The sequence below is a fragment of the Prionailurus viverrinus genome, chromosome A2 (genome assembly GCF_022837055.1).
Source record: "Prionailurus viverrinus isolate Anna chromosome A2, UM_Priviv_1.0, whole genome shotgun sequence".
NCBI lineage: Eukaryota > Metazoa > Chordata > Mammalia > Carnivora > Felidae > Prionailurus > Prionailurus viverrinus.
In genome coordinates this window covers 45897685-45922086 of record NC_062562.1, presented here as the reverse complement: position 1 = coordinate 45922086, position 24402 = coordinate 45897685, and the positions used below count along the sequence as shown (strand labels likewise).

Below are 24402 nucleotides of genomic sequence, written 5' to 3'. Positions count from 1 at the left end.
CAAACACAGCAGCCTAAAAGATAGTGTGTGTGGAAACCCAGACTGTGTCCCAATACCAATTTTGATACAGAATTTTTCTTTGACCCCAGGAGTTTTCCTAAATCTAATTTCCATATCTGTCAAAAAAAAAAAAAAAAGAAAGAAAGAAAGAAAAATGAGTTATCTTAAGCTCAAGTGATTCACCACATATCTTCATCAATGCTCTGAAGACAGGATAATAAAAGCCTTTCCCTTAAGAAAAAGTCTTTCATCAACCACTATGTTGTACTTTCAGGAAAACCATGTAACAGTGTGACAATATGACCCCATTACACTTGCTTGCTGTCCCAATCAATTTTGCCCTCAATGGAGGAAGCCACAACAGCAATATTGAGATTGAATTACCTGACAAGGTCAACATTCCCATTGCAATGCAAGTGTTTTCTGCATTGGAGCTGAAAGCTGTTCTCCATTAGTAAATCAATTATTACGTGTAAACGAATATAAAAACAAGGGTCCGAGGTCTAATTTCCATGCATCACTCAGATAGCATAGGAAGCAATCCAGGGCATCAGAGTAAGCACAAGCTCTCTTGTGCCCATGTGCAGGATGCCCCAGAGCCTTCAGACAAGCAGCTCAAAGCTTTGAGCAAGTAGGCAGAAATCCAGTGAGGGACACATGCAGCAGTGTGTGGGACTCCAGCATAATCAAGCAGCAGGCATCATCCCAGTGAATGTGTGACACACTGTGAGCATTCTATGTTGCCTGGGGAATGGATATAAATTACAGTGTTGTTCCCTTTGAATGGAGTCTGTTGGTGCAAGATTGAGATAAGCTGGTAAATCTGAAATGAAGATTATAAAAAACCTACTAATCTTTTTATTAAATTTGAATTGATTTTGTGAACACAAAAGCGACTTTCCTACAAAGCAGCTCCACGCAGGCGCATGCACACCCAAAACCTTCAATATGCCTCAAAGCATATATACTTGACAAGCACCTCAAGTAGAGGGGTTTTTCTGCCTTATTTTACAAGACAGGCAGAAACTAAGTCCTTTACCCCCACTGTGAGAGGCCCATCATGGATTAGAATCAAAAGAACAAACAAATTTTAAGGTAGGCCTTCCCCTTTGCATGTGGGTATTTAAAACTAAGATATGGGTTCATTCCTTCAATGCTTTGCCAAAAGAAAAAAAAAATGTTGCCTAGCAACAATTAAGGCAACGTGCAGCAAAGGAGGGTGGTTTGAAAGAAAGCTAAGCCAGTGAGTTTGTTATGGTCACCCTAGTCCAGAGACCTTTGTGACCCAAAACCGGGCTGTGTCCCCATCTGGCCTCAGAGTAAGGCCTGGCTGTTTCCATCCTTTTGTCGTATCTGATCAAAGGATATCTGCAATCCCAAAGAAATAAAAACCTACTTCTGGACAGCACCAGACTCCTGAACATCAATGCTCTCTTGTGAAATGTTAACTGGCTTGTTTCTGGCACCAATCACAAAGTTCCGAGCTGAAAGAGATCTTGGAAGTCACTTCGCCTACATTCCACTTAACAGATAGAAAAACTGAGGCCTGCAGAGAGGGAATGATTGCCTCAAATTACCATAGCAGTTGGCAGCAGATACTGGTCTGGAAACTGGCTCTCAGATAAGATGATGCTCTTTACTTCAGTCTTAGTTTTCCCACAAGGGCTAAGAACCACTGCCTACCTCCACCTAAACACAGGTAAACAATGATCAGGTAAGCGGGTCACTGCTACTTAAATACTTATCACCCGACCATGAAAAATGCCATTCTTATTTGAAGCCCCTTTCAAAACCACTGGGGGGTGGCGTGTGATATGAAAGCACTTTCTCTCCATCAAGACATCCTAAGTCCACAACTCCCCTAACAGGTGGGCTGGCACAGTGCAAGCACACTGGGACTGTGGAAAACAACAGTAAATGTGACAAGGCCACAAGCCTGACCTTCAAATTCATGGCCAAGCTTTAGGTCCAAGACTGGCTTGTCATAGCCAAGCAACATAGACTTCTTCCCAGTATGATCTGGAGACTGTGATTCCAGGCTTTCACTGCTAAGCAGGACACTTGCTGAGCAATCTAGAGCTGTCAGTCAACTTGGAGATGCCCAGGAATCAGGTTATACCTGCTCAGACCAGACCTTCGCTCTCAGTACAGACAGGACTCACATCAAGCTGTAGGTAACATGTTGCATATCCCACATATGCATATATACAATATACCCGAAGATAACTTGTCCTGGATGTAGTTAAAAACACATTAAGTCAAGGGGCGCCTGGGTGATTCAGTTGGTTAAGCGTCCAACTTCGGCTCAGGTCATGATCTCACAGTTTGTCAGTTCAAGCCCCTCATCAGGCTCTGTGCTGACAGCTCAGAGGCTGGAGCCTGCTTCAGATTCTGTGTCTCCCTCTCTCTCTGCCCCTCCCCTGCTTGCACTTTGTCTGTGTCTCTCTCTCTCTCTCTCTCTCTCTCTCTCTCTCTCTCGAAAATAAATGTTAAAAAAAAAAAAAAAAAGATTGGCCTCTTGAACTGAATGGAGAAGATCAAGTTTTGAGGGTAAGAACTTTACCATCGCCCCATTCTGAAAAAGCAGATTACACAATAAATAGCGTGTTCAATACTAACGCCTACCTTATTTCCGGAAAACCCCAGACCTTGTTGCTCCTCCAACACCCCTGGAGGTTACATTTAAAACAGCAAAGATTGTAGGATCAAAATAAGAATGGTAGTTAATTTCCTTCTTTTCTTTAGAGAAGATGCTGTTATATTTAGTAGGGGGAAGGGGTGGGTGGGGGTGGAAGAGGAAAACATCATCTCAAGAAAGGAATTCTCTAACCACAAAGTTTCTATTGCCGGTTTCAATCTAATGTTTGTCTTCCTTCTTTCAAGATCACAGGCAAAGCCAACACAAACCAGCAAGAAAAGAGATTCTGTCTTACTTGCCATGGACACTTCCACTTTAAAATGGTACTATATTAACTAAAGGGCTAAAGTAACTGAATTATTCTACTTTTCAGCTCTTCTCATCACCTAGAGGACAAGGGATATTGTCCAAAATTCTTTTGGATAATCAAAGAAGCTTGTAAAATTTTCGTGAAACAGATGTGCACCCAATCCTCTCTTCCTACTGATGAAGTTCCGGGCAGGAGATATATTCAAGGGAATCACCACAAAAGCAATTTACTTGGTAATGTACTTTTACCTATCAGGAAGAAGCAAGTGTATCAAGATTTTAATTCTTTTGCATCTACTATGAAAAATAACAGCTATCAGTCACTGAACAGGTCTTAGGTATCAACCAAGTACTCTGATTGGTTCTTTACCCTTATTATCATCGATCCTATTACCTTTAAAGGGAAGGAATTCTCTTCCCCCATATTATAGGTGAGGAAACAAGCTTAGAAAAATTAAGTAATCTATCAAGGTCACTTAGCTTGCATACAGGAACCCTGGGACTCAAACCTAAGCCAATGGGTCCCTGTGCAAACCCCTACTTACAAAAGCATTTAAACACAAAAAGACAAACAATAATTATTTTCATATCGTTAAAGGATTCATATATAGGATGCCCTTCTGCCAACATTTATGAGCACTAACCTCTGTAAGAAGTACCAGGAATGAAAAGATAGGAGTAAATAAAGCTTACTCTGTCCTTAACTCAAGGGCAGGCTCCGTCACTGCTAAATTTGAAACACACACTTAATCTTCACGGTAACCGTATGAGGTACCGACTCATATAATCTCCCATTTTACAGATGAGAAAACCAAGCTTCACAGAAAACCAAGCTTAAACATTTTGTCCAGGGTCACACAGCTAAGAATTAGAACATGGATGTGAACCCAGAAAGCCTGATCCTAGGGCCTATAATATTAATCACTAGAGTAGCAGACTTTAAGAGGAGCCCACAAAATTAAAAACCCCAAGTCAGAAGCCACAGGGAGCATTACATAAATAGGCCTTTGGTTTCCATTTACTTAAGAACAGGTTATGATGGTTCTCAATATAGGAAATAACTTGGCAAGGAAACAATGGAAGCAACAACAAATCCGAATGACTAAATGTAGCTCTGCTGATTGCTCAGATAAAGACTCCATCATCCCATCCGGCTGCTTGCCAGCATCTCACTTTTCCATATGTGTTTGTTAAACTCCACGGTGTAATGGCACGGCAAGGAAATGGACTAGAAATGCCTCCAAATTGCCCAAATGCCCTATGCACAATTTCTAAACATCAAAATGGCTTCAACTTCAAAAAGCACTTGTATTTGGAAAGGCAATAATCCCTTCCAAAAGAGAAATCTGTTTCTTCATTTTAGGGGGAAAAAAAAAATCTTTTTTCAAAGAATGCTGCATCAGAATTGAAGGGCTGCTTTGGAAAGTGTTTAAATCCTCGCCCAGATTCCAAGGTGGAGGAGATCTTCCTGGCACTCTGCCTGGGCCCCTCACCTGCGTGCAGGGGCCCTCCAGTGCAGCAAAAGGAATTCAGGCAGTCCTGACCCACATTTGAAAAGCCTGCAGCAAAGCTTGTTTTGAACCGGATTTTCCCACAAGTGCAAAGCACCTCACAACCTAGAAACCTTTATTTTTAATTTATGAGGAAAAGTAGTCAACTTATCAAGTTGCTGTCATGTGACTACCTGTAGAACCAGGCCAGGCCATAAACAAAGTTTGGTTCTTTCCAAGTGGCCTCTATCAGATTGTCATTTTTATCTCCAAACAGCCCCTTCAAATCGGCCACCAGATACATATCTAAGCACAAGCACTTTTACCCTAGTGCCAGGAAAACAAATATGTCTTCTGACTTCCTGTGGGTATGGTCCTATTTAACATTCTAAACCTATATTCAAATAGCCACTGGTTAAATTTGTACAAGGCATTAACATCTTTCTCAAGGTTCCTTTCCCAGCTATCACGGCCTGCGTGCAGAGTGGGATAGAGCTCACACTAGCAATGAGCTCCCTGCATTTGGCTCCAACTGCAAAGCCACACTTCAACCAGCTCACCCTTAAGTAATAAAGCCAGTGGTTTATAGCCTAGGCTACATTAGCAGTGGTTCTTGACCTTGGCTACACAGGAGAAACACCCGGGAAGCTTTTAAAAAATAAGAATAATAATAATAATGCCAAATTAAATGAGAATCCCTGAGTGTGGGACTCAGACATTATTACTTTTCAAAGTCCCACAATTGACTGTGCAGCCAAAGTTGAGAACTACAGCTCCTACTCCATCCATCCTCAGGTATGTGACCCCAGACAAGATACTTAACATCAACCATAGAGGGCTTCAGTCCCCTCACAGGGCGGACAGACCAATCCAGGAGCTAAAAATTTAGCAAAGCCCTTAGCACAGCACCTGGCACTGAGTCCACTGAGCTTGACCCTGTTAAAAGATAAACTGAGGCATATTTTATTATTCAGTATAGAGAATTATTCCTATAAGTAACTGGCTTATGACTATTAGATCAAATCTTTCATTTCTGCTACATTCAGGATTCTGTTCTGAAAAAGTCATGGATGAAGGGTTGAAAATAAAAGGCCACTGAGGCCAGAGCTGCCTCAGGATCCTGTCACAGGGGCATATGCCAACACTTTTTTTTCAATAGTCTTCCCTCCTGCCCCCCAACCTCCCAGGTGAAAACATTCTCCTGATAGTCTCATGCCAACTGGAGGCAGCTCAACACTAAACATCTCTAAATCCTTCTCTCCATCTGAACATCTGCCTTCTATTTTATTCTAAGTCCTTTAGCTTTTATCCAAACAGTTGCTATATCACTACAGTTTCTACATCTACCAACAATAAGAACTCATAACTCAAATGATGTAACCTGAAAATGGCAAGGTCTGAGCCCTTTGGGATCAAGGCCAAGAGTCAAATAGTGACCCAATGGGTTCTCAACCCGAGGTCAGTATTTTTTTTAATGTTTATTTATTTTTGAGAGAGACAGAAGACCAACAGAGCACAAGCAGGGGAGGAGCAGAGAGAGAGAGGGACACACAGAATCCAAGCAGGCTCCAAGCTGAGCTGTCAGCACAGAGTCTGATGTGGGGCTAGAACTCAAAAGCCTTCGGATCATGACCTGTACTGAAGTTAGACACTCAAGCGACTGACCCATCCAGGAGCCCCAACCCCAGTTCATCATTTAAAAAAAAAAAAAAAAAACACTTGTGGGGGCACCTGGTGGTTCATTCGGTTAAGCACCTCACTCTTGATCTCAGCTCATCATCTCACAGTTCATGAGTTAGAGCCCTGCATCAGACTCTGCACTGACAGCGTGGAGCCTACTTGGTAGTCAGTCTCTCTGTCTCTGTCTCTTTTCCTCCCCCGCTCGTGCTCTCTCTCTCTCTCTCACACACACACACACACACACACACACACACACACACACACACACACGCTGTCATGCGTGCACGCGCGTGCTCTCTCTCTCAAAATAAATGTAAAGAAATCACTTGGGAAGCTTAAAAAAATGCCCGTGCCCAGGCCACAACCTTCCAAGATTCATTTGATTGGTCTGGAGCAGGGCTCTAAGTATCCGTTTAATTGTATATCTCTCCCAGATATTTCTATGCAGCTAGAGTTGAGAACTACAAACCACAAAAACAAGAAAGAAAAACAAAATGTTTATCATCTTAACATACCAATTATATTTTAAACACCTTCTGGAATAAAAGTAAACTACCTTGGGAGGAAAATAACAAATGTAAGAGGCTTAAAAAGCCAGGGGGTACCTGGGTGGCTCAATTAGTTAAGTGTCTAATTTAGGCTCAGGTCATGATCTCGTGGTTTATGACTTCAAGTCCCACATTGGGTTCTATGCTGACAGCTCAGAGCCTGGAGCCTACTTCGGATTCTTTGTCTCAGTCTCTCTCTGTCCTTCCCCTGCTCGCACGCTCTCTCTCAAAAATAAACATTCAAAAACAAAAAGAAAGAGAAGAAAAGAAAAGAGAAGAAAAGAAAAGAAAAGAAAAGAAAAGAAAAGAAAAGAAAAGAAAAGAAAAGCAAGCCAGGAGTGGTGGCAAGCTACTGGTAGTAAGGCTGTCATGTGGAGGTCTTTTACTTCAAAAAATAAGTGCAATAATCAAGAACTCCTCACTCCAGGTTGAAGCATCTAGAAATACCAGAGCCTCTAAGGCAGAGCGAGATCTGCTTCAATGACACATGTTCCTTGTGACCAGATCGATAAATCCTGTTCAGGGACATACTTGCACAAATGTAAACGTTTAAGCTGAATTTACACTGACCAACATGTATTCAATATACACATGAAGGCTCTAATAAAAACCATTCCAATCTTGACGTTCAACTTATTTAGGCATTTTCAAAAGGTCACAAAGCTTGGACTTGAAATCATACTTTTAAAAAAAATGTAAGCAAATTAACCTACAACTGCTTATTAAACTCACATCTGCATAAGCAACCGTGCGCGCGCACGCACGCGCGCGCACACACACACACACACACACACACACACACACACAGCAACACACTTGCTGAATTTTCAATTAAAGCAGGGTACCCATTCCAGGAAGGTCATCAACTTACCTCTGAATTTCTTGGGTGGATTATTAAGGTCCCCAGCTTCTGGCTGTACAACACAACGATCGTCAACCAGGCTATGAAGACAAAGATAAACATTCTATGAGGCCAAGTCTAAGAAAATAAAACCTAAGCACTATGCAAAAATTGTACATCCAGGGCTGCTCCTGTGCAAAACTTATATGGCCATGTTCTCCTGCCAGGGAGCTGTTTACACGAGAGGTTTCCCATGCAGGGAGCTAAACCTAATCCACAATCCCAGGTTGTGCTTCTGCAATGCATACATGAACCTCCTATTTTCTATGGCTCTTTTCCCTTAACCACGTCCATGATGGATTTGAGCACAACATGCAGTAATGCTGAAGTCAGGAGGGATAACAAGGGGTGAGTGCATTCAACTCATGGTGGATGAGGGGCCCATTTGGTGCCAGGCACAGTGCTGGGCTATGGGGTGTGAGGACAAATATGAACCAGGCCCTGCCCTTAGGGAGCTCAAGGCTAACACAGGAGCCACAAAGGCAAACTAATGAAGAGAATCCAATCTAAGGGCTCGAAGAGAAAGGACAACAAAATTCAGTCAGGAACTAACTGTGCCTGAGGCCATCTGAGAAGCTGCTAGCAGACAGTCATATGGAACTACTGGAAATTGAAATAGAGGTGGGGAACAGTACAAAAAGTTATAAATAACCAGCCTGCAATTATATACAGACCCTGTATTTAGAAATCCAGACTGACCAATCGAACTTACACGATTCTTTTAGAAGAACCTATTTAAAATACTGTGTGTTTTGAACAGATGAGCAAATTGAGAGTGAGAAGTTTAAGTGATTTATCCAAGTTCCTAACACTAGTATTGGTCATTTCCAAGTGACTGCAGAACTTGCACCCAGCTAATATACTATGGATTTCCAGGGTTTCTTCCATTTGTCTGTGCTGCTTTTTCCCAAAAGCAAGGTACCATTAGCCAGCCTTTCTCTTACCACTGCTTCCTCCAAAATTCCACTTCCCCTCCTGGACCGTTTTTCAAGACTGACTCAGAGCCCTCATCTTCTCCATGAAGGTCTCCCTGCCAAGCCTGTCCTGGACCAGGCATTCCCTGCCTCTCCTCCTGTCTTTCCTACCTCACTGGACTGAAGCACAAAAGGTGCAGGAGGCTATGAGCTCCCTGGGGGCAGAGAAATGTGTGCGATCCAAAAGATGCCCAAGCCTAGTACATCTTCCTGCCCAGGCAAGGTGCTCGGTGCATCAAAGTGGGTGAATCAAAGTGACTAGAGTAGCCCACCAGCAGCTTGCCTCAGCTCTAAGACGCAAGACCTTTCTCCATCAAGAAGAGCAACAGTGTGGTCAATGGCTTGAGCTTTTATGCAAAAATCGACCAGAATGTGCACATTTCCAACTCCCACCTGGAGCCCCTATGAATGTAAATACAGTAATGCCACCAGAACTGATATAATGTGTGAACTGGGGGAGTGGCTTGGAATTTAATGTACAGCTGGGTTAAATACTCATCAAGTTCTCAAACAAGGACAAGGGGTAGGAGAAAGGGCCCCAGGCTAAGCCAGAAGACAAATGAATTGAAGATGGTACTTTGCCATCTACTAGCAGCTTGACTGTGACTACATTACTTGATTCCTCCTGGTCTCAGTTCCTTTATATGTAAAACTCAAAGAGTTGGGCTCAAGGATTCTCAAATAGGGATATGTTCATCAGACTTTCCATTTGTTTATAAAATATATTGATACCAGGTCCCTATCATACCCAGGCCTACTAAAGTTGTGTTCCGGGATGGGACCCAAGAACTTCTATTTTTAACAAGTTCCTCAGGTGATTCTGCAGCACACCTCTACACAGCATGTGCACACACCCCGACTCTCCAAGGTCCGATTCAAGTTCTAAAGCTCAGTGAGTCAAGAGAGCCAGGTGGGAGATAACTGCCATCTGTATAAATGGAATGTGACTGGGGAGTTAGAATGCCAAGTTCTACAAGAACTGGTGGTCATTCACTGTCATTCACAACTAGTACCCCATAAATGTTAACAAATATTAAAAGGAAGAAGAAGGCCAAACTTTATTTTCCAAGTCCATTTTGAACCAAGGAAAAACTCATCTGAGGTAAGTAGTAGAGCCCAAAATTCAAAATGGGCCATCTTCACATTAGAGAAAAAGGAAGGAGGGGCACCTGGGTGGCTCAGTCAGTTAAGTGTCTGACCTCCACTCATGTCATGATCTCACAGTTCATGGGTTCCAGCCCCGCGTCGGGCTCTGTGATGACAGCTCAGAGCCTAGAGCCTGCTTCAGATTCTGTGTCTTCCTCTCTCTCTGCCCCTTCCCCACCTGTGCTCTGTCTCTGTCTCAAAAATGAATACTAAAAAAAATTTTAAGAAAAAGTGAGAAGGAACCTTATAATTAATTTGTTTATAATACTTGAGGGAAACTCTTACAAAGCAAAGAATTCGTACCTCATAAAAATTCTAAGAAGGGACGCTCTCAAAGAAAAGGACAAAGGGAAAGGCAGCACTAAGATTTCAGGGGCTGCCACAAGTGGGCTCAGCTATCAACTGGAAGTAAGCCTGGGTGACTGGAAGGGCAATGGCACCATTAAAAGAAATCAGGGCCATAGAGAGGAGATGAGGCATAAGGTGGGGTTGGGGTTTAATAAGGCATCCACAGGAGTAAGAGCTGTGGGCAGACAGCGAGGAGGGTGATGAGCCGATTCTGCCTGACAACATGGATTGTCAGGAAAGGTAGGGAATGCAAAGTCTACCCCTCTCAAGGCAACTGCTAAGAGCACTGGTCCTGGAGTCAAGGTTGTTTGTTCACAGCTGTGAAACCTTGAGCAGATGACTTCACCTCTCAGAAGCTCAGAGGTTTTTGCCTCCATAAAGAGGAATAATAATAATGCTCACTCTAAAGAGGTGTTTGGGGATTAAAGGCAAGATGTATATACAGTACGGAGCACAGTGCTATAAACATCCATAGGACTCCTGTAAGGGGTTACTCCTATTTATTACCATCGCTGGGAAATAAGCAGAGGATCCAAGATTCAAGCATGAGGAACAGAAAAAGGAAGGACTCAGCCAAGAAGAGAAAATGGGCAATTGGAGACGCACAAACAGGAAGGCCTCTTAGCCAAAAGCCACGGAAGAGAAGTTGTGAAGGGTGGGTCTCTGGTATAGAGAGGTTAAGAAAAGTAAGAACTGACAAACACTGTTTGGTGATCAAGATGACTTTTGAAAACAAACATTTTCTACAACAAGGTCCAACTGAGCTAACTAAGATTCTACATCTGAAGTAACTTGTTCCTTGAGGCTAGAGTGACCTGAATGACAGCCTGAGAATATCCATTCTGCACAAATACCAGAGAACAAGCATGCTTTCAATAATAGCTGTTATTAAAAGAGAGGTTCTGGCTGCTATAAGAATAAGGTTCTTGGAGAAGCTGTTGGCTTTCCTTCCCCCATTTGAGATCAGCTCCTGCCAAATTCAACAATTCCACCCTGGGGCCTAACTACTTTCTACACAAAGACAATCAAGACCATTCCTTTGTCTTCTGGAGTTAACCATCTTGATTCTCCATTCTGCTTCTCTCTGCCTTTGGGGCTATTTCACTTCTCATTTCCTCTTGCAGACAATGGGAGGAGGAAAAGGGAGAAGATCATCCAATAAGGACATTATGGAATGTAGTTACACTCTTACAAGTTGGGTAAAAATTGAAGAAATCACAAAAGAACAAAAATCTTATTTACAGAACTTTGTGCAATATGTAATTTTCAAATGCGTACAGCAATTTATTTTTTTTTTTTTAATTTTTTAGCGTTTATTCATCTATGAGAGACGAGAGTGTGAGCGGGGGAGGGACAGAGAGAGAGGGAGACAGAATCTGAAGCAGGTTCCAGGCTCTGAGCTGTCAACACACAGCCCCATGCAGGGCTTGAACTCACAAGCTGTGAGATCATGACCTGAGCTGAAGTCAGACGCTTAACCAACGGAGCCACCCAGGTGCCCCTCAAATGCGTACATCAATTTAAAATAGGAAAGGTTAGGGGCGCCTGGGTGGCTCAGTCATTTAAGCGTCTCACTTTGCTCAGGTCATGATCTTGCACTTGGGGAGTTCAAGCCCCACAATGGGGAGTTCAGGCCCCTGGGCTGTAGGCAGAGCCCAGAGCCTGTTTCAGATCCTGTGTCTCCCCCTCTCTCTGCCCCTAGCCTATTCATGCTCTCTCTCTCAAAAATAAACAAATATTTAAAAATTTAAAAAGAAAATAAATAAATAAGTAAACTAGGAAAAGGTTCTACTTCAAAGAAAAGAGATAAGCATCCAAGAAGTGCTAGTCTTCGCTTAAATGACAAGTAAGTTAGCATTTGAAAATAACAACTGTGTGGTGCCTGGATGGCTTTGGTTAAGGATCCGACTTTGGCTCAGGTCATGATCTCACAGTTCATGAGTCTGAGCCCTCTTGGGCTCCCCTCTTGGGCTCTATGCTGACAGCTTCGAGTCTGGAGTCTGCTTTGGATTCTGTCCCTCTCTCTCTCTCTCTCTCTCTGCCCCTCCCTGCTTGTGCGTGCGCACTCTCTCACAAATAAATAAATAAACTTTAAAAAACAAAGAAAATAAGAGTTTTTATGAAAGCTAAAAAGCATTTCTTTCAGATCTGTATTAAATAGTATTAAAATTTTATCCCATACACTTCGCACTTTTCCCCTTATGATTCCCCCTTGTATGTGAATAGGAAATTATAGTAAATTCTGAATTGTAAGAGTCCTAATTAATCAGATTTTGCTCTTCCAGAACTGACAAGAAAACAGTACTTTTGTGTAAGAGGTAAACTTGGCTAACCTGAGATTTGGTATTATGATTCCAAATGCTCCTAGAAAAGCCAAGTCAAATAGTAACATTCTTAGAAAAATCAGTTTTTAAGCTGGCATTATGAGGTCTTAAACAAAACCTGCAACACAAGAAATCAGGCACTCTTACCCCAAGGTGCTAATAAATCCATTTGTCGATCCTTCCGCGTACAAAGAACAAATGTCTCCAATATGTAGGAAACTAGACATCTTGTCAGACATGTCTTTCTCGAAAAGCCTAGACAAAGTAAAATATGCAACGTTATTAGAAGGAAAGAAATGCTCAGAGGGGGGAAAAGAGTCACTGAGAGTTGGCTTAGCTCAACTTTCCTAAGCGCCCTACTTAAAAGTCAAATTTAAACGAGAGTGTGACAGGCAGGCAATTAAATGAGCCAAGCAAGGACATATGCAACAACATTTTTTTCCATATATCATTTATTTCAGGATATTCCAACCACAATAACGCTGGTTTCTAACAAAACCACACCCAAATCCAACTCTACAAATTGAGGACCCTCGATAATGAATAGTGAATATAAAGACTGCATGGAAGTCAGCCAACAACTCTGCAGTGATTAAGGAGTTGGAAAGTCTGACTTATGAAACATTAACATATTCAATCTGCCTCAGGCAATGTGAAGTCAGAAGGAAACACCTGGTATAAAACTTGGGTCTGGCTGTGCCTGTACTGAGGTACCAAAGCAACAAAATTAATAAAAGGAAACCTAGTAACAAATACCACAAACCTCCAGTGGCCTTTTAAAAATTCAACAACTGTACCCACTTCATCCAAATGCTATTTCAATTTCTTTCCTTCTTTTACCCTTCTTACCCTTCACCCAAACACTTGGGGAGAAAGGATCTTAGCACCTGGTCCAAACCCTGCAGGTAAGAATAAGATGGCTCAGGTCAGGTAAGAACCCTGGTCAGGAATACATAATGGGTAGTTAGGGGCAGTCCTAGAAAAGACTCTTAAGTTCCAGGAAATCTCTCCACAGCCCAGAAATCATTACACACACACACACACACACACACACACACACACACACACACACACACCACATACACACACACCAACAAAAATATTGACATGACTCATAGGCACAGCTTTCATGAGGGCCATAAATATTGAGGAGTGGGAGCCAATTATAAATATTTTGACATTTAAAAAACAAGCTCAGTTATGTGGGAAAACAGTGCGCTGGTGTGGACCCCAGCTAACACCCCATGGCTTCCTCAGGCATCTGATGTAGATGCATGGAGTAAACCGAGTCTTTCCAGAATCTCTCCTCCAAACCCAGAGCCTCTTAAGCATCTTCTCCAAGTCTTTACTCCAGCTCCCCAGCTAGAAATCATTAACCTGCAAAGCCACAAGACTTGTAATGGCGTGGAAAAGTATTCTCTTCTGGAATTGCCTTCTGGGCACCAAGTTTTCTTCTGGTTAAAATCATGGAGCAATGATCATCAGGAAACCTAGGGAAGCATTTCTCCTACTTAGCAGGAGTGCCAGGTGCTAAAAATGAACTGTTAAATAACCTCAGTTCACTGCTTGAGAATCTACAAGGAAAAACTAATCCCTCCAAACAACCCAGATATAGCAAGAGAAGGAACATTTCACTGAACATGAACTTATGCATTGAGAAAGACAGCAAGTGAGAACACATTCTCCAAAAAAACAGCCAACATCTGTAAACCTTGTGGAAAGACACACAAATCATGTGTAGAGGGACAATTTGCCAGCCAAGACCCACTCTCCAGAATCAAGTCTGTTATTTCTTCCTAACTGGTTATTTTATACCTAAAAGGCAAACCAGTGTTTTAAACAACACCCGAAAAAGCTGCACAAGTGGAAAACACTAAGGACTTTAATATTTCCCTTATGTGCTTATATTTAAAAGCCTCATCATAAGGGGTCAGCAAGTCAACATACATCTGGGACTGATTATTGGAAATCAAGTTCTGTTTGAATTTTGAGCCAGACCAAATTTGTGTCTTCACACTCTGGCCTCCCAGAAGGACACAGGGGAAGCCTGGATACAGGAGAGCAGGGATGTGCTCAGTCAAGGAGGCCCTGTCTAGTGGGCCTAAACTCTGTCCTTTTGGGCTTGCCCTTCAAATTGGCCTCCGTGGAGATCAGGCCAGTAAATAGCAGTGTGACCCCTGTTTTCTCAACTTTCCTCACCTCCTGGTTACCTTACTGAAAGATTCCAGGTCCCTAATGGAAAGAAGCAGACATAATTCAGTGTTCTGGAATGATGTACTCAGTATCGCCTGCAGTTGATAATTGAAATAGATGTCTGAACACAGTGTTTCTCTAGCACAGTTCTGCAGTGCTACCATTGCAAATAATAATGACTAACATTTATCAAGCATCATCAGGCTCACGGTGGTGCTTAAGGGCTTTACACGTGTTCCCTTACTGAATCCTCACGACCACCACATGAAGTGGGTACAACTATTATTCTCATTTTATTGGAGAAACCAAGATCCAGAGAGGTGAAGATGCCCCAGGCCAGGGTTTTAAGTCACGTCAGAGCCTTAAGCAGAGCTTCTCATCAACAATGACCCCTGGAACATGGACGAAAACATCAGCCATCCTTATTAAGATTATGAAGACCTGAATTTCTGTGTTCTGTACAATTCTGTTTCCTAGTTCTTCTACCTCAGTGTTCCCTAATTTTTCTACCATGGCCACACAACACTTTGGTAAGTCAGAAAAAAGGAAATTAACCTTCTTCCTAACCATGTTTGTTAAGTAGACAACTAAGTCAACTTTAGCCATTATTTTACAGTTTTCCCAGAAAACAATGATCAGTATGTCCACCATAGTTAATGATCCTCAACTGGGAAATCTGCCAGGGGTCCCCAATTTAAAGAAACAACCAAAAACAGGAAGTGGAAGGCGCTACAGAGTCTTCCCCAAGGGCCTCAAGAAGTAGGTCCCCTCAAAAAGGACTGGTCTGGCTGGAAAGCTTTGAAGGGCTCCCCTCATCTATCATTAGTTAAGTGTATGAAGAGGAGAAGGATAAGGGAGAGAGGGAGGAAAGGTCCTGGGGCCATCATCAGCCCTACCCTAGAAGGAAAAACAAAGGCCAGGAAAGTCAACAGAACAGGCCTCTGGAGCCTGGAGGGAAAAGTCAGCCAGTGAGTGATGGGTGTGGGAGCAATCTTTTGGAAGACTTCCTGTTGTTTATAACAGGGTGGGAGAACCTGTCTCTTTATCTGATCCTAGACCATCTGTGCCAGCCAACTTCTCACAGCAGTACCCAGTGCTCCCAGCCGGGGACCCCCTAATACAAAAACAGCCAGCGCCAACCTTGATCTGCAAGACCTTGATAGGTCAAACACTCTAATGACACCCAGGGCTCTTTGCTAATCAGCTTTGAGTCGGTCCACGATATATTGGAAAAGGCTCGGATGGTCAGGTGCAGAGCTCCAATCTTCTTTCTGGGTGCAAGCTATTATTATTATTAGCTCAACACTGCCATCCAGCCCACTTAAACCTGTTTTTGTTTCATCTGTAAAATGAGGATAACACTTAACTGCAAGGGATTATTGTAAGGAACAGATGAAACAGTGCCTGAAAAGTACCTGATACAGAGACTGGTAGACTTTCACTCAGTGCTGGCTATTTATTATTTTTTAGTCAGATGAAGTCGAACTGAAAGATTCTAGGACTTCAAAATTTAAACTCAGCAAAGCAAAGGATCCCCGTACAAAAAATCAGGTGGGTATCCTAACAAACGCACTCCTGGATGATCTGTGACAATATATTTCACTTTAGGGAAAATAATTATCCTCCCTAATTCACCTATTAAAAATAACCTGAACTCTATGGAATTATGCTCAGTTCCCAATCACAAAGCATTGTAGTCTTTCCAAATATACAGAATCATGGCATAAAGGTTGGAGGGAACCTATAAAGTGTGTAATTCCATCTCTTGCCCAATAATGGAATCCCCCTACCATGACTCCTAAGGATGACCTTGCTTCTGCTTAAACACCTGGCAATGTTTCACGGTTCAGATGGTTTGGGCAAGGGTTCAAATGGTTCCAGAAATGGTTCCAGGTTCAAAAAGCCCAGTTAGGAAATATTCGTGTCCCCTGCACAAAAAAATCTCCTAGAAAATCTGCTACTGGTCTATCCCCCAATGCTCAGAAACCTCTCAAAATGTGAACACCCTCTGATCTCCTTAGGACTTTGCTTCTGTCTGCAGAGCATCATCATCCTGGGTGATTCCAGACATGGCCTGGTCTCCAGAGCAGTCCTCACCCAAGGGCAGACAGGAGCTGAAGCTCCAGAGTCAGATTGCCAGGCACCTCCAGCTCTGCCACCACGTCATTCTAGGACTTCAGGCCAGCTCTCTCATCTTCCTAAACCTCACTTTCCTCATCCATAAAATGGGGATAATATGAGTAGCTCCCTCAACAGGCTGTCACTAGGTTCAGTAAGATCACGTGCATCAACAAGTCAGCAAAACACCTGCAGGAAATAAGTGCAATGTATGCAGGCAACTACTGCGCCCCCTCCACCCCGCAACCTCCCAGCACTGCTCTGACAGGGTGATGTACCTCTTAAAATAGGATTCTCCCAGGGTGGCTGGACCAGGGCACAGAAAGGGGGCTCACTGCCTCTGTGAGACACTCAGGAGCCTCACACTGCCCACTGGCTCAGCTTCAGTTCTTTGTCCACTGAAACCTGAGCAATGTATAAGGAAAAGGTACATTTGATTCCACTCAAAAGAAAGGCGGGAATAAAAACACAAATTCAGAGATCTCCTAGGTGAACAGAAACCAGAGGTCGTAGTCCTCCACATCTGTGGTCTCACAATCTTGTTGTTCTTTGCCTTTTCTACACCCACCCTGGGTCATCCCATCCCACCCGACCCCCACTGGCTCCAGGGGCTTCTAGGATTCCTCAATCTGTACCTCAAGGCCAACAACTACTGGGATTCAGCTCCTGGATACTGACAGCACCTCAATATACCAGAAAGAAGTCAACTATCTCCCCAATCTGTTTCTCCTCCTCCCCACCTACTTCATCTACCTCCACAACGCCTGGTGGCACCTCCAGTCTTCCCTCGCCTTATCCCTGCCACAAGGCCTTTGCCCATGCTCTTCACTCAGGCCTAGAATACATTCATCCTTATCCCATGTCCTGTCCTAGTTTAAGCCAACATCGGTTTGAGGGATCTGTTTTGCATACTACTTTATTCCTCTCACCAATCCCTAGCACATGGTAGGTGCTGAGTAAATATTTAGCAAGTAATGAAGTAGGAGCATCTAATCTTACTGATTTTAAGTTTTAGTCTCTCTTGAATCCTCCAATTCTTTGTAACTCTTTTACTCCCACCCAAACCTCAGCCAGGATCATTGACAAACGGGCTCCATAAAGATTCTCTCTGAATCCTTCTTTGCCCCTCAATCTATTCTACACATAAGCCAGCAAAATCTTTTTTTTTTTTTTCCAGCGTGATCTTATAGAAACATAAATCAGACTATGTCACTCCTGTGCTTAAAACATTCCAAAGAGATTTGGCACTCCTCATGATCTGGTCCTTGCCTACCTTCACCTCTTCGTCTCGCTGTACTGCCCACCCACCTTTTACCCTCTGGCCATGATGAACATTCTCCCGGATCCCCCAACATGCCATGTGCCTTTGGACACGCTGTGACTGCTGCCTGACATCCTTCTCTACTCGGTACTCTAATTACCCTATCTGGGCACTACCACTGTCCTAAAATTGCTTATTTACTGGTTTGCTTATTTACTTGTCTTCACCTCTAGACTATCAAGCCCATGAAGACAGGAGAGCTGAGTTCTTCCTTCCCTTGTACAGCGCCTGGGACACGACAAGCACATCTGGGTCCAATGTAATCATGTCATCTTATCTGTTACCTAAAAGAATTTAAACTGTTTTTAGGTGATTGTTTTCCTAAAACTAAAGAAAATCAAGTTGACACTGTTGGAGCAAGGGTAGAGAATAGAGGTCTGTTAGACCTTTTCAACAGATTTCTAGGACATTTGGGAGCCAGAAACAAAATTTTAACTTCTGAAGAAAAAAAAAATTTTAACTTCTGTCTCTGGCAGAAAGTACCCCTCCCCCAGTGACCATCCCCTCTGTGTCCAAAAAGTCTAGAAACAGAACACTTGAGTCTGAATTCCATCTTCTTGTGCTTAGACAACTGACATAACTTTCCTGAATTTCAGCTCTCTCAACCAATTAAAAGAAGAGAGGAGCAGTGCCTGGGTGGCTCAGTCAGTTCAGCATCCAACTCTTGAATTCGGCTCAGGTCAAGATCTCACAGTTTCATAGGTTCAAGTTCTAGTTCAGACTCTGCACTTACAGTGTGGAGCCTGCTTGGGATTCTGTCTCCCTGCTTCTCTCTGCCCCTCCTCCATGCATGCATGTGCGCTCTCTCTCAAAAATAAACAGACATAGGGGCGCCTGGGTGGCGCAGTCGGTTAAGCGTCCGACTTCAGCCAGGTCACGATCTTGCGCTCCGTGAGTTCCAGCCCCGCGTCAGGCTCTGGGCTGATGGCTCGGAGCCTGGAGCCTGCTTCCGATTCTGTGTCTCCCTCTCTCTCTGCCCCTCCCCCGTTCATGCTCTCTCTCTCTCTGTCCCAAAAATAAATAAAAGTTGAAAAAAAAAAAAATTAAAAAAAAAAATAAACAGACATTTAAAAAAAAAAAAAAAAAGGAGGAGAGACTCTTCCTATTTCAGGGTCACCAAGAGAGGTTAAACAAATAATCCACACAAAGCGCTCAGCCCAATATATGGCCTTTAGTAAACACCCATTTTTGTATTTTTGAATGAGACTGAAATGGAACAGTTCACTTTTCTTCCTCCAAAGCCTTCACTCACTTCTGTCTATAACTTATTCTTCTACTTCATATATGCTTCTTACTTTGTCAGCACTGTTGGAAACACATCCCAATAAACATGTCTCAGAAATGTTTCAATCTCTGTAAGCCTAGGAGGTGGGCAGTACTTGCACAGGTCATCCAAGGTACTGTTGCTTTTCAGCCCCCAAACTCACCATACCCAAGACAGTCAGACCTCAACTCCATTCCCACTTCTAACATCAAATCAGGCCCCTGTGGGAGGCAAGGAGGAGATGAGGTGGAAACATCTTCAAAGGAATAATTCAATATTTAGAACCTCTTTCATTTCGGTGTGAAGACAGGCTAAATCATAGCCTCACTGAAAAAGAAGTATATTCGTTTCATTTTAAGCATTAAGATAGGTTTTGAGTTTCCTTTTTTTTTCCTTTTTGCTAAAAGCTTTGACTATGCCAGAAAACTCACTTATTATAATTTTTCCCATCTATTTCTCCCGCACACACTTAACTAATTGCATTATATTCATTTCTCTAAAAAAAAAAAAAAATCTCAATTTTCGCCTACACACAACTCAGAATTTAGAAGTTAGCAACTCCTGAAATGAGACTAAATTAGAATACTTTCATTAACCAAGAAGTTACCTAAGGTATCACTTAATCCTAGACAGGCAAAGGAGGAAGTCAGAAGCTTTATTTATACCAGGTAATGGACCCCAAAGCCAGGGACCAAAATATTTTGACCTGAAGATTTTTATGGACACATAGAAGCAAGAAGCCTCCTTTATTTAAGTAAGATGAAGCCGCTTGGGCCTTGGGGCTAAACAGTAATTGGGAAGGAGAAAAGCCCCACAGAGTCTGCCCTTAAATTAGGTCCTTCCAAGCATTGGTGTCAGGAACTAAGGACCTCCCTTCCACACCGGCCCCCCAGGGCACCAATCATCTCCTGAGGTCTAAGTTCCCTGTGTGTTTTACCACCCAATTACCTTAACTTTCACAATCTTATATACATTACCCGAGACGTTCAAAATACCCCCCAGAGGCCTGGACTGTAATCATTTGCCTTTCTTAAATGGCTGGCTAGCAGGGATTATCTCATCTATTTTTAACAGCCTCCACCTTGGTATCTTTAAGACCAGTTGTGACAATATCTGAGACCAATAAAGCACTAAACCAATCTAATTTCTATTATAGGACACAACTTCATCTGAGTCCAAAAGCTACAAGGAGAACCAAGTAAGGGTTTAGAGTAACAGCTATAAAGGGAGTTATATTTGAAGCTACTATTCTCAGACATGGAGAAGAACCCACGCTTTATTATTTTTTAATGACCCATCCCACTGCAGAACTTCTAGAATGCTTGCTATAATCTTGCTCATCTGAAAAAGATGAACCTAAAACAAGTACCACTAGCTTCCAAGTTTTCAGGGTCCTTTGCAATTCAGCACTTTAGCTGAGAAGGGTTTTTTTTGTTTTGTTTTCTTGTGTTTGTTTTGCAGACACAGCTTCAATGTATCCCCATGCATGTATTTCTAAACAAAAAGCTCTGATTCAATATCCGGACTTAGGAACAATCAATTGCATCCTGCTACCTAAGCCTTCAGGTTCTCAGTCTCTGAGTTGTTCCATGGCACCACCCACCTTTCAAATTACCTGGCTACTCTATAAGCTAGTGGCTCTCCATGACGCCCAAGGACCCCTGGGAGTTCAACCCAAGACCCTTTCAGAGGCCCTTCAAAGTCCTAACTATTTTCATAATAACACCAACGCACTATTCATCAATTTGCAAAAAAGTAAAACAATGCCACTCTCTTGCAAAAATTTTTTTTGGAAAATATAGCTATTGTTCATTAAAAATATGTTACTGTGTTAACATACGATTGGCTTATTTTTCATGTTGTCTCAGTGTTAATTGTCTTGGTGTTAATTTCTAATGAGGTAAGTACAGATGGTTCTAACTCACATAAACCTAAGTTCTTTGGGGTCCTCAGAAATTTCTAAGCATGTCAAGAGTTCCTGAGAACCAAAATTTTGAAAAATGCTACTATAAATTTTAAGTTCTGGTTTGACACTGCCTATGTGCTCAGGACTCATACTGCATAAACATGAAAAACTGGACAGGACTAAAATGCAAAACATACAACATCCAAGACTTTAGAGAAAACCCCCTGATTTGAAACCACCTTTTTATTCAACAAATTTATCAAATACCTACCATGTACTATCCCTACTCCAGGTGTGTGGGACATAGGTAAAAAGAAGACAGTCCAGGTCCTGGTTCTCATGATAGTTTTACAGGCACAACCAATCAGATAGTGTTAAGTACTAGTCAGAGAATTAAAACTGTGTGACATTTTACTTTTGGCTGGTCAGAGAGAGCAAGTTGAGACATTTAAGCTACGACCTGAAAGTCAAGACAGAGGCAATCATGCAAAAAAATCAGGTGGAAGAGCATTTTAGGCAGAGCAAATAGCTAGTACAAAGGCACTGTGCGCAGAAAAGAAGTTGGCAAGTTCAAGAAAAAGACAGCCAGCCACGTTTGGACCATTAACGGGGAAAGAAAGAAAGTACGGGGTAAGGTCAGAGAAGAAGAAGCCCGGGCCAGTGGCATTTCCCAAGCCAGGGTAAAAAGTCTGCCTTTATTGCTAAGTGTGACAGGAAGTTTATAATCTTGACCAAGTTACTTACTCTTTCTGGAACTCAGTTCCCTCATCTGCAGAATGAGGATCATGAGAGCTTGCCTCATAAAGCTGTTTTGAGGTTCAAATGTGTAAAAGAAAATAATGGGCTTGCTTAGCACAAAGAAAGTAAAAGATGGGAAACATTCCTGTTTACTGGGATTATTCCTGTCTGCCAATTTGCTGTATTTTCAACTCTCATAAACTACTCTTACTAAACTTTTTAGGGCTTACAATACGTTGAGGATTAACCCTATCAACCAGCAAGTCCACATGATGAGTGGTATAGACAAAGGACACACTGTGTGATACATTTATCTGAATTTGTCAATGCCAACTCCAGCAGAATGTTCTTCCCACTCTTCCTAGTAAAATTCAAACCCCCAAAGTACAGCCAGGTGAAGAATGAATGACAGCATCCCACCTCCATAGCCCCCTCTGGGTCTACCCTTCAGTCACTAAGCTTTGCCACTTGGCCCCAAAGCACAGGGTACTCGGAAAAGCCATTCTTCTGCTAAAAAAGGTAGCCAATGGAAATCCATCAGTCTTCTCTGCTCTTTCTTGGCATATTCACATCATCTCCACCTCCTAAAAAACAGAAGTCCTCTGCCAAAGACTTAGTGCTGGTTTTATTGCTGCTTGCTTTAAAAATGATTGCTTAAAATGAATAAAATCAAAAGGCTTCCTTTCAAGCTAGGCAGCAAAGAGAGGGCTCATGCACAAAGACTTAAAAGCGCCTGGAGATTCAGCAGGCCTCGGGCAGCTGGTCTCCAGGAACACAGATAGGACCTGGGGGCCACAGCTGCCATCAACACAAAAGAGCAGCACTTCACTTTCAGGTCAAGCAGCCCCCCCCCCCCCCCCCCCCCCCCCCCCCGCCCCGTGGGCCAAGCCAGGCAAACCACAAGGCCTTTCAGAGGGAAAGCAAGAGGGTGCACAGAAAAAGGAAGAGTTGCCGGCATTTGATCAATCTCGTGGCTGGAGGCCAAGGACACTCCTTCCAGAGGAGCACAGGCCTCCTTAAGATGCCCTCACCCAGGTACATATATGGTAATATGGCTGTAAATACAGGGAAGAGAAAACCTACCACACTCACAGTGGACTTTTCCAAGACAAGGAAAGAGGCGCTCTTTTACACGGTCTCTTCTGTAACTGGGCACTCTCACAGTTAATTTTGGAACTTCCTTTGAGCAAAGACTTGACGATATCATCTTTCTTGTGAAACGAGGAGCAGAAACACGGTATTTCTGAGGTGGACACCGGCCGGCAGCTCCCCACACCCCACCATACACATGTTTGTGCAGCCCCCTGCTTGCCTTCCGGTCCTATTAGTGGCTAATCAGATTGTCCTCAGAAATGCAGTGTCCCATCAGGAGACCACTTATTCTATTGCAAAAAGCACTTCTCTCGGAGGATACAAAATTGCATTCTGCTTTCGTTTTCAGACAGTCCCAAAGGAAGTCACCAACTCAGAAGTTTCAACTTTAAGCAGGGCCCTCTATGACAATCTCAGAAAGAGCAGTTGTAAATCAGCAGTTCAGAGCAATTCTCTAATTTAAATGTTGCTCATTAGACACACAAGAGATAAACACACGCACACAAAGATAAACCTATGTGCCTTTTCACAAACATGCCCACTAAATAGCCTATGCTTGAAAAAGGTACATTATCTACATGGCTATTTTTCAGCAAAGATGTCAATTCTGACACGTGCTCTCAAGTTTCCTATTCTCCCAGGCCAATATAAGAAAAGCCAATCAAAAGCTCAAAGTTGGCAGTCAGAAAATTTTCTATTTGGTGGGTAGAGATCATCTAGCTGAAATTCCTCATTTTATAGGCGGAAAAAGCAAACAACAATAAACCTGAGTGACTTCTTGTAGGTCACACAGCCGTGTACTACCAAAGCTAATAGACCATAGGGGCACCAGGGTGCCTCAGGTGGTTAAGCATCCGACTTAGACTCAGGTCATCATCTCAAGGGTTTGTGAGTTGGAGCCCCACATCAGGCTCTGTGTTGACAGCTCAGAGCCCAGAGCCTGCTTCAGATTCTGTCTCCCTCTCTCTGCCCGTCCCGTGCTCACACGCTCTCTCTCTCTCAAAAATAAACATACATTAAAAAACAACAACAAAGCAAATAGATCACAGGGCTCCAGAAACCAAAGCCAGTACCTAGGGGAAGAGGGGAAGGGTGGTATTTATTTTATTAAAAAGTTAAAGTCATCCCCAGCCTGAAGAGACGCCACTCTGCTCACAACCTGAACCACCAAAATAATAATAAAAATAATAAAAAACAAAAAACAAAAACCAACAAATCAGATTTGATGAACATCCTCAGAGAGAGAGCAGTGTCTCAATTAGTCTGGGAAAAATCAGTCTAGGACAGTTTCTCAACCTCAGGGCTACTGAGGGCTACATTTTAGTGCAGATAATTCCTTGTTGTGGAGGACATATCATGTGTATTGCAGGATGTTTAGTGACATCCCTGACCTCTACCTGCTAAATGCCAGT

General features: G+C 42.8%; 1 protein-coding gene across 4 annotated transcripts in view; it reads right to left on the bottom strand.

The window, feature by feature from the left end:
• The window catches only part of ITPR1 (inositol 1,4,5-trisphosphate receptor type 1), a 328507-nt gene that overhangs the window by 293239 nt on the left and 10866 nt on the right, over positions 1-24402 (bottom strand). For all 4 annotated transcript variants that reach the window (XM_047850329.1, XM_047850325.1, XM_047850327.1 and 1 more), the window contains exons 3-4: positions 12506-12613; positions 7537-7607 (exon numbers count right to left, since the gene is read on the bottom strand). In XM_047850329.1, coding sequence (XP_047706285.1) covers positions 7537-7607; positions 12506-12597 — 163 coding nt within the window. In that variant the 5' untranslated portion in view covers positions 12598-12613. The remainder of the gene's footprint in view (positions 1-7536; positions 7608-12505; positions 12614-24402) is intronic.